The 11869-nt window shown below is 39.8% G+C and overlaps 1 protein-coding gene across 1 annotated transcript in view; it reads right to left on the bottom strand.

Annotated features, from left to right (window-relative positions):
• The window catches only part of fa2h (fatty acid 2-hydroxylase), a 32165-nt gene extending 23554 nt beyond the window's left edge, over nucleotides 1-8611 (bottom strand). The window contains exon 1 of the mRNA XM_060885189.1: nucleotides 8205-8611. Coding sequence (XP_060741172.1) covers nucleotides 8205-8486 — 282 coding nt within the window. The 5' untranslated portion in view covers nucleotides 8487-8611. The remainder of the gene's footprint in view (nucleotides 1-8204) is intronic.
• Between the last annotated feature and the right edge of the window lie 3258 nt (nucleotides 8612-11869).

Raw genomic sequence — 11869 nt, 5'->3', positions numbered from 1 at the left:
CACGGTCAGAACAGCAGAAAAAATAATTGGCGCCCCCCTGCCCACTCTCCAGGACTTGTACGACACAAGAACCAGAAACCGGGCAGGGAAAATCACTGCTGACCCTTCGCACCCTGGACACAACCTCTTTCAGCTCCTCCCTTCTGACAGGTGCTACAGGACTTTACTTACTAAAACTGCCAGACACAGGAACAGTTTCTTTCCCCAGGCAATCACCCTGATCAACAACTCACCATAATTACATTCACTGCTTCTTATCATAAGTACTGCATTATCAGGACTGTCAGTCATCACATCATCTGTATATTACACACTACTGCTGCTGTATAGTGTACAAAAAGCATAATATTGCACAATATTGTTATTTGCACTCCCAAACTTTATGTACGTAACTGATCGTTCATGTTCTATACTCATATTTTATATATTTTATTCATTCTATATTCATATTTTATACCCATTTTGTCTATATTGTATGTCATCGTCTGCATTGTTTTCTTGTATAGTATTGTGTTATTTATGTCTGTACCTTTGAGAGTCACAAACTGTTTTAACCAAACACACTTGGCCAATAAATCTGATTCTGATTCATAGTACATATATGTTCATTTGTATATTATATTCATAGAACATACATATCTGTAAATTACTGTTTATAGTAATAGCCATATATTTTGTTACAGCACATATCCTTCTGTAAATCTGTATATTATGTTCATAGCACACACACATCTGTAAATCACTTCTATATTACCATTTTATTTAATTTATTTAACTCATGTAAACACTGTATATCCTGCACTTGCTGCTATTGCACTCTGGTTAGACCTAAACTGCATTTTGTTGCCTTGTACTTGTACAGTACATGTGTAATGACAATAAAGTTTAATCTAATCTAATCTAATCTATTAGTAATAATAATAACAACAACAACAACAACAACAACAATAATAATAATTACGGCAAACAGCAGCAACATGGGTTATATTAAGAGCAGGTTTGTACCCATCCCTGATTTTTCTTCAGATATTTTTCTTCAAAATACTTCCACCATGACCCTGACCAGGCATTTAGTAAGTCTGACCGAATAACCTTGGTAAGTGCATCGTTAATGTTAATCAGTCTGCTCTGTCTTTGTCCCACAAGCACTTCTAATCTCAAACAGATGACCTGTAAATCTGCTAGGATCAAATTCTCTGTCCGTCCCCGAACAATGGTTCAGATACATAACAAATGCACAAACACGTACCTACACGATTTCCTTTACCAAACCTAACAACGGTTCAATGGCGTGTTGTTTACTCGGATGTAGCTGTGGTTGTTTTTTTTTTTTGTGTATTCGAATCCCAACATGGATGCTAACAAAGAATTTCCGTACAGTGGCACGGTGAAAGTGAAAAGTGCTACAGGTTTGATTGTGTACTGAAGTATTGTATCTATAACATTTAGACGATCCAGGACATCTGTGAAGGTCACAGCTGAATGTTGATAGTTCTTTGAAAGTGACGGTGTTGTGAATGAATTTCCGCCCGAAGTGAAATATTTTCCGTGTGGTTTTGCAGTGTTACCTAAACATACACAGATTAGGAGAAACTTTCCGTTCACACATGTCTGAGATGGTAGTGGACAGATAACCTCAGTGATCCACACCGACTGTCTGTTATTAAATGACTATGGAGTGACTCCAGCTCTAATCAAACAGCAGTAACCCGATTTGTTTCGGTGTGTCCATGGTTTTGGTATCTAGATGAAAAAACAAACAAACAAACAAACAAAACACAGAAATCTAATCTGTTTCAGGTACCGCAGGTCTTTAAATCAGATTTCTCGCGTGCCACCACTTTACCTTGGAAATATGTGACGAGAACAAGAGGAGAAAAACAAGCAAGACAAGAAGTGTTACTCTACACACACTACACACACCTGTGTTACTCTACACACACTACACACACCTGTGTTACTCTACACACACTACACACACCTGTGTTACTCTACACACCTGTGTTACTCTACACACACTCCTGTGTTACTCTACACACACCTGTGTTACTCTACACACACCTGTGTTACTCTACACATGCTCCTGTGTTACTCTACACACGCTACACACACCTGTGTTACTCTACACACTATACACACCTGTGTTACTCTACACACTATACACACCTGTGTTACTCTACACACTATACACACCTGTGTTACTCTACACACACTACACACACCTGTGTTACTTTATACACACTACACACACCTGTGTTACTCTACACACACTACACACACCTGTGTTACTCTACACACACTACACACACCTGTGTTACTCTACACCCACTACACACATCTGTTTTACTCTATACACACTACACACACCTGTGTTACTCTACACACCTGTGTTACTCTACACACACTCCTGTGTTACTCTACACACACCTGTGTTACTCTACACATGCTCCTGTGTTACTCTACACACACTACACACACACACACGTTACTCTACACACACACACACGTGTTACTCTACACACAAACACACACCTGTGTTACTCTACACACACTACACACACCTGTTACTCTACGCATGCTCCTGTGTTACTCTACACACACTACACACACCTGTGTTACCCTGCACACACACCTCTGTAATCCTACACACACTACACACATATGTGTGTTACTCTACACACACTACACACACCTGTGTTTCTCTAAACACACTAGCGTTACTCTAAACACACCTGTATTACTCGAACACACACACACCTCTGTAACCCTACAGTAATGAGCAAGCCATGAGTGACCACGGCGAGGACAAAACCTGAAATCCCTGAGAGGACATGAGGAAAAAACCTTGAGAGAAACCAGACTCCAAACTCCTCCTCTGGGTGACACCGAATAGTGTGATAATAAATAATTCACTTAAAAATAACTTTACACTATATAGTTATGTGCAATTATGTAACCAGATGCTTTTGAGCTTTATATGCATACTCTTTATTAATTAATAAAGACCCATTTTAAACATCAGTCTGAAAATGTACATTTTACTTTTACATTTATTTGTTTAGGAAACACAAGCATAAAGTTTAGTTACGTGTTCATGGCAGATTTGGGTCTATAAACACACTTAACCTAACAGCAATCATTTGAATGAGGATGTTTATAATTCTGTAGAAAGTCAAAGCTGACGTGACAAAGCAATTAATCCAAACGACTAGCATGAATGATGCCTTGGACCAGTTCTATGACGTGTGTTGTGCTACGTTTCTCATTCGCGACTTTAATTCCTACGTGCAATTAGTACCAATATATAATCTGACAGGGGGCACGTGGCTTAGTGGTTAGCAGGTTCGCCTCACACCTCCAGGGTTGGGGGTTCGATTCCCGCCTCCGCCTTGTGTGTGTGGAGTTTGCATGTTCTCCCCGTGCCTCGGGGGTTTCCTCCAGGTACTCCGGTTTCCTCCCCCGGTCCAAAGACATACATGGTAGGTTGATTGGCATCTCTGGAAAAATTGTCCGTAGTGTGTGATTGTGTGAGAGAATGAGAGTGTGTGTGTGCCCTGCGATGGGTTGGCACTCCGTCCAGGGTGTATCCTGCCTTGATGCCCGATGACGCCTGAGATGCCCAAGGTAGCTCGGATAAGCGGTAGAAAATGAATGAATGAATGAATATAATCTGACAAGCAAAAAAGGAAGAAAAACTCATAACCATGGTTTCCTCTTCAAGGTTGGAATAAAGCAGCAGAGATCACTGACGCAGCTGGTGAGCATACGTAGCTAATACACTTGGATCGCTTTCCTAACTGGCAACAAGAAACTTATTGTAAAATGACAATCAAGTAAAGACTTTTTGGCGGCACGTATATGAGCTCACATACGGCACATGCTCATAAATTTAAAAATTCTTATAGGATGCTGAATTGGTGTAAATTGATCATAACCACACTGTCGAAATACACACACAATACACACACACACATATACACACACACACACACACACAGGCAAGGTCAAAGCAAGAACATTTATAAGTCTGAACACATTCTCAGACATACACACACACAAACACACAGACACACACAGCTTATAAGGTTAGAAGGTCCACAGTAGCAGCTTGTACACACAAGTGCTAAACAGGGGTGGTGATTTTTCTCCACAGACAATGATCAGGCCTGTTTTATGGACATGGTGAGAACATATATCCTTAAAGCCACCTCCAACAAACAAAACACACACATATATTTACAGAGAGAGACTTTGCATCAAATTTAAATATTGTCATTGTACTTTAAGCTGGCCTGACCATTACATACAATAACTCACGTTTCACATTTTAGGACCCCAACATACCCCAACATACCCCAACGGTGTACAGAAACTAGATTAACAAAAGGCCAAACATGGACAACATCACGGGCTGCTCACATGTTCCACATGCACAATGGAAAGCTTTCTATGCTTGAATATCTCTGTATGACAAGGCAGACAAGCCAGACCGGTCTGACACTTTCCTCCTCTAGTTCTCTCTCTCTCTAGGTTTCAGAGTTTACACAGAATGGGGAGGAAAAAAAACAAAAAACATCCTGAGGCAGACAGTCTAGAGTCTGAAACGCCTTGAGGATCCGAGGAGATGAGAAAAGAATACTGGCCTGAGCTGACTGACTAGAAGTCTATAGTGAGTAACTATGGTGAGTAGAAAAGCATCTCACAATGCACAAGACTTAAAACAGTTGAAGACTGAAAAAAGACCAGGTGATCTTCAGCTCTCTATTTCAGGTGAGTCTGTGACCATAATGGCCTCAGATTCCTGTTCTTGGCTGACAGGATTGAAACCTGATGTCATCTTCTGCTGTTGTAGCAGCCCATTAACCGCAAGGTTAAAATATTTGCTGTGTGCTGAGATTCTTTTCTGCTTATACTGATTATAGGATTATTACTATATCCTATCTTGCAGCTTAAATCAATCTTTCCATTTTCTTCAGATCCTCCACTCACACAGTGTTCACAGTTAAAGCAACAAAAATCACACATATACCCTGATCTTTGCTGTAAACATTAACGTAAGCACTTCACCTGCATCTGCATGATGGCTTTACAAAAACTCGCTGATCAGATTACAGGGACAGAACAACAACACTCAACAACAGGGACTCTGATATAATAATTCTTGGAGACTTTAATAAAGAAAATCTCTTCCAAAATCCAGACAGCATGTTACATGTCCCAGTAGAGGCAGTAATATCCTGGACCACTGTTACACCACAATAAAGAATCCATATCGCTCAGCCCCACCAGCAGCTTTTGGTCTCTCTGATCACTGTCTAGTACCGGTAGTAAAGACTGTAAAGAGATGGACCAAAGAAACAGAGCAGGTTTTACAAGCTGCTGCCAACGATCAGGACGAGCTCACTGAGATTGTAACTTCATATATCAGTTTCTGTGAGGACATATGCATCCCTACTAGAAGTTGACGTTCATCGACTGACATTTGTCAATGATAAGCCATGGTTTACATCTGACATCTGACATCTTCGTCATGCCAAAGAGGATGCCTACAGAAACTCAGGCCAGAAACACACTGAACAAGGAGATTAGAGCGGCTAAAAAGAGCTATGCTAAAAGGCTGGAGGTTCAGTTCACCTCTAACGACTCAGCTTCAGTCTGGAAAGGTTTGAAAGCCATCATCAACTACAATACACCGTCCCCCAGCACTGTGGTGAATCAACAACTTGCTGAAGATCTGCATGAGTTTTATTTTAGATTCCAAAACACCCCACACCCGTTCTGATCATCTCTCTACACAACCTTTAACACTTCCAGTAACCTCTCTTCCCCCTCCCTCCTGTGCTCCAGATCAGTGAAGATGATGTGCGCCAGGTCTTCAGAAAGAACAAAAGTATAAATCTGGGACTGATGCAAGGGTCCTCCCCCATACCAAACTAAACCTTTCCTAGCTTTATCTGTCAGTGGATCACCAGCCTTCCGACAAATAGACAGCAGCTAGTGAGACTGGGGAAATTCATGTCAAACAGCCACTCCACCAACACAGGCGCCCCTCAAGGTTGTGTTCTCTCCCCACTGCTTTTCTCCCTGTACACCAACGACTTCACCTCTAATGACCCCTCTGTGAAGCTCCTGAAGTTTGCGGATGACACTACTGTCATCCGCCTCATTAAAGACGGAAACGAGTCCGCCTACAGACAGGAGGTTAAAGAGCTGGCTGTCTGGTGCATTCACAACAACTTGGAGCTCAATACGCTCAAAACATTGGAGATGATTATGAACTTCAGGAGAAACCCCCCTGCACTCCCCCCACTCAAAATCATTGCACTGTGGCTGCAGTGAAGGCATTCAAGTACCTGAGGCTCTACCATCTCCCAGGACCTGAAGTGGAACACTCACATTAACACCATTGCAACCAGGCAAAAGAACAGTTTCTTTCCCCAGGCAATCTACCTCATGAAGAGTTAAATGTTCCCACCATTATGCAGTAACCATGTGCAAGAACCTTACATTTAATTCTTACCATCTCCATCCTAGTACATCCCTGCATCTAATTCTATTCTATTCTATTCTACAATCAATAGCACAACTTTACATACAATTTATTTATTTTTTCAATTTATATCTTTATTTTTAACATATGTGCAGTTCTTTTTGTATTCTCATCTTGTTGTCTCTGTATACTGGAAGTGTATGACACTAAAACCAATTCCTTGTATGCACAAGCATACTTGGCAATAAAACTTTCTGATTCTGATTCATTGTGCTGCACAGGTGTTCCTATTAAAGTGGACACCGATTGTCCATTAATGCCCAATGCTCCAGAGAGCTTGTAGGTACCCTAACTCAAGTCATATGGTTACCTTATGTCTGTACCTTTGAGAGTCACAAACTGCTGGAACCAAATTCCTTGTGTGTGTCAACACACTTGGCCAATAAATTTGATACTGATTCTGATACTAATGAGAGAAGGTTTGTAGTACGCAGGAACACAGACTGTAGGCTCCCTAATGAGATCCCTCTTGTGATTTTTAACATGCAATAAATCCAACTGTTGCCTATATTCACCCTAAAGAAGAGCGCATAGAGGCTTTCTAATGTGGTCCACATTTGAGTAAACGAAAGTTAATGTGAGGTGTTGTTACTATAGCTAAATCTTAAAGTGTCTGCAGCTTCCATAAAGCAGAAAGTTTGCTGTCAAATGCCTAGTCGTCCTTGTGAGGATCCTATGACGATAACAAGTACATGCTTCTGTAGATCCCCATATGAAGCTGCACCCTAATAAGAGATGCATTCGCTCATTAATTTAGAGCTCAAGTAGGATCCCTACCAGGCTGCATCCCCTTTTCTGACTAATCAGACGTTTTCTCATATATAGACGATCATGCTGCTTGCGATCATGCATCTCATTCTACAAGCATTCATAAGCTCACCTAATGTCAAATGATTTGCCCTTTTCTTAATAGTAGTCAAATAATCTAAACGAATAGTAACCTACTCCTGGAGGACCAAATGTATTGCCCTTAATTTGACACACCTCTTTCCCTTTCCGCACATCTCCGATAGCAGCTCGGCCACATACGGTATAACCCTGCTGACACACACTAGTAAATATCTAGAGCAGAGGCCACCACCCTACACGTAGAGTTCATTCCACCCACACTTTACACACCTGATCCGTTTCATACACCTTTCTCCACCTTCAGCTGGATCAGGTGTGGTAGATATGAGGGTGGAAATCAGTTTAGACAACAAGAGATTGTTGAATACTGATCTACAGATTCCTCAAGCCTTTAAACATTAACAAACAGGTTAACACACTAAAACTTCAGTAAACAGTTTGGAGGACAGCAGCCAGAAATGCACCTGTCTGCCTTCATACAGGGTGTAACGTCCTGGAGCTTTATCGCCCTACGTAGTGCGCCATATGTACATTTATCAAACACCCTTATACATGTGTATGTGACTTATATTTTTATTTTTTATTTCAATTCATACATCTGAGCAATTGATGGTTAAGAGCCTTGCACAGGGTCCCAGCAGTGGCAGCTTTGGTGGACCTGGGATTCGAACCTATGACCTTTCGATCAATAGCCCAACGCTTTAAACACTAGGCTATAACATCCACATATATGTTGAAATTAAGACTGTATTCTGTATCCGTTAAATGTATCCTGACTACGGTGTGATTAATAAACAGAACGCACCTGTGTGTGAACTTCAGCACTGTCCCTGTCTAGTTCACCGATGTAGTACTGCTCCAGCCACCGAAGCGCGTTCTCCGAGTGCCGGTGCGGAGGTCCGTCCAGCTGGCCGCTGATGTCGCTCCCTGAGCGGCGTAAAATCAGCGCCTCTCCGCCCGGGTGCATTCTCAGGAAGCTGGACACATCGTACACCCGCGTCCCCACCAGCACCCAGCAGGACTCCTTAGTGCAGTGTCTCGCCACCTCTTCCTCGGACAAGTAGCGAGTTGTCACTGATGGAGACATGTTTAATATATTTATTACAATATATTAATTTAAAAATATATATATATATATATCCAGGTTTATGGTCAGATAAAACCGGAGGACTTTTCTGAGCTCCTCCACTGAGACTTCGGTGAAGCTCTACACGTAGTAACCAGCTTATTAGTATCTCATGAATAATTCATGAGCTAGAACTTTTAGGGGCGTGGTCCGGCCACAGGCACCTGTTACACGAAGGATGAGAAATCCTAATTCGTTTTAGATTTGTCTTCGATTCACACGAATAAAAATGCACCTTGTTTGAATAATTAATTTAAAAAAATTCAAAACAAATAAAAATACGATATTTCGATTTTATTTAATTTTTATATCTCGCGTGCATGTTGCACTTCCGGTTTGGGGCATTTCCGCTTACTATCTTCTGTTTGTATAAGTTGAATTATTGGCTTATTAAAACCGAGCTTTTTTTTTTATAAGGTGCTGCGATATTTATTTTAGTTTATTTATTAACGAGAGTTTTTTTTAATTATCAAATATTAGATGAAAGATTATGAAACATCAATATAAATCATTGTGAGACAAGAGCGCCCCCATGACCAAGACCACGTGTCAGATATGGACACAGATGTTATAACCTGTTGTGATGGTTCAAATTTTCTACTGTACATTTTGATATTTTTAGCTCAGTGTTATGGTGTGTGATTACTGATCAGAAGGTAGTGAGTTTGAATCCCAGGTCCACCAATCTATAGGGATGTAGTAGCTCAGTGCTATGGTGTTGGATTACTGATCGGAAGGTCATGAGTACAAATCCTGGGTCCACCAAGCTGCCACTGCTGAGCCCCTAAGCAAGGCCCTTAACCCTCAATTGCTTAGTTGTATAAATTGAAATAAATATGTCACTCTGGATAAATGCCGTAAATGTAAATTTTAGCATTTCCCCTGCTCCCAACACATCTGATTTAACTACACTATTTAATATTTATAATACATTATTTAGGGAGGTAGATACTCCAGGGACCAGGGTTGGGAAATTGTGCATGTGGGAGGCTCACTTTAAATCAGCATAAAGTTCTTCGTGTCCAGATGGAAGAAAAAAAAAAAGAAGAAGAAGCCTTTATTTGTTACATAACCATTAAAACAAAATTATTTTCTTCACATCACCCAGCTTCTTAGGAAGCACAGGATCAACCAAAATATAGCTCCTCTCCTGGAACAGAGAAGGTTAAGGGCCTTGCTTAAGGGCCCAACAGTGGCAGCTTGGTAATGCTTGGGCTTGAACCTCCAACCTTCTTATCAGGACCCAAGAGCCTTAACTGTTGCACCACTACTTGAGGCTTAAAGTTGCCAACACCTTTCTCTAAAAGTTTTTTCTTTTAATTTGTTACCCATTAATAAAAAAGTTTATTTACTTTATTTTTATAAAACTAAATTCTGACCTTCAGCACATGCTGCCACTATTCTGAACGTATCCGGTACTATAAGACTTGAACGACTTTTGTACCTCATGTAGAGCTTATGGAGAGAATCAACTGGGTCGACTAGTTTAAAGGCAGTAAATAATTCACCAGGGTTGAAGTATGATATTTTTTGTAATTTGAGACATTTAGGAGTGTGGAATCATTACTTAGCAATGATTGTCTTTTTTCCCTAGCAGATACAGGTCTGTTAATGGAGACATGTTTCTTGTAAGGTATGTAAGTCTATTACAGGTATGTAAAATATGTCAAGTCCACTACATAAATACCTTTACTTTATCGTATCCTTTATAACTCAATCTCCTAATTAAATATTTTAGCAATAACCACCTGTTATTTTGTTTAATGAGTCAGCATTCATTTATAATTTGAGAGCGTATACTGTCACAAAGGAGGAAGTTTATCTTTGACTTTTCAACTATATGGTTGTTATTGTTAGATTAAACCATGCATGTGTCATTCCTTCTCTTTAATCAGATATGCATCATTTGCTGATTCAGCTTCAGTGCAAATGGACAATGCAGCACATCTTTGTACTCCAGTTTTACCTCCAGGCTGCAGTGTTGGTCAGTGAAATCAGTCTGCTTTTGCTAGTGAGGAAACTGAGCACAGAAGAGTGGTCAAGCGTTCATCAAAGCCGTGTGACTCGATGGTGCCGGAAACCAAATGCAACATACCAAAAATAACACACGGCCTGTTGTTTTCAACTTTCTCACCACTAATATCCTTTCTTAGACAAAGATTTAGATCTGAAAGATACCACAGTTTAAAGATAAGTGAGACAGCAAATCTCCTGAGAGCAATACACCATGATAAACAGTTCTAGCATGGGATGCAAAATGTCACAGAACCTGTTCTTTAAAAACATCCAGGCTATTTTAAGTTAGAGAAAAACATGCTATGTGAAAACACATTTCTTCATTAATCAATTCATACATTAAAAATAGGAAAAGTCTTCTTATACTGAACAGATTTTGCATATGATATAGATTTAATGTTTTTCTTTAAATCCATTTCTAAGAACCCCTTTGTATTTATTGCTGTGTGTGTGTTAATGAGGCTACTGGGGAAATAAACACTTGTTTTTTTTACTGGTTGCCAGAAATGGATTTAAGGTTGTAGGGCAGGTGTATGGTCTGGTTTGACCAGTTTTGTTCTTTTCTAGCAGTGTAAAGGCTAAAAAAATATATATAAATATATAATACAAAAAAAAGATTAATTCTTAATATTCAAACGTGTTTAATTTAAAAGGGAGGAAGAAACTAATTTAAGTGTAAAGAGAATGATTGTTAGAGATCCACTGGTTGTATAGTTGTACTTATGTCTATATACAAACCATCTTGTGACCTACACTCCACTTTTAAAGCGTGTGATGAAAATGTGACCTGCGACCATGAGTCAGCTCCGACCCAGCACCACGTTTTGTTTTCACACTGCCGTAAAGAGGAAGGTCTCAGTTTTGTGGCGTTTCAAATACATTTTACTTTGTATACAGTAAAATTGATGGGATATGTTTATTTAAATCTGTTGTCATAGTTGAACATAATAAGGAAAGATAAGGAAAATAAAACCCAAAGGTTGTAATAAATATGTATTCAGACAAATTAAAATGATCAATTATTAAGAAACATAAATCTACATTTACACAGATCCCATCATCTCATCAGCTAAATGTAAATTTCTAGTTTTTAAAACCGCCAGAAAAAAACAACAACAAAACTATTAATTTTAAATCATATACAAAGATAGTAGATATGTATTAAAATATACAAAAGATGTATGTGAAACCTTTTTTTACAAGTCCTGGAGAGTGGGCAGGGGGGTGCCAATTATTTTTTCTGCTGTTCTGACCGTGCTTTGCAGTCTGTTTCTGTCCTGTTTTGTTGCTGCACCAAACCAGATGGTGATGGATGTGCACAGGACAGA

Source organism: Tachysurus vachellii, chromosome 13, assembly GCF_030014155.1.
Source record: "Tachysurus vachellii isolate PV-2020 chromosome 13, HZAU_Pvac_v1, whole genome shotgun sequence".
Taxonomy (NCBI): domain Eukaryota; kingdom Metazoa; phylum Chordata; class Actinopteri; order Siluriformes; family Bagridae; genus Tachysurus; species Tachysurus vachellii.
Note: the sequence above shows the minus strand (reverse complement) of the source record. Positions and strands in the feature narration are given on the sequence as shown.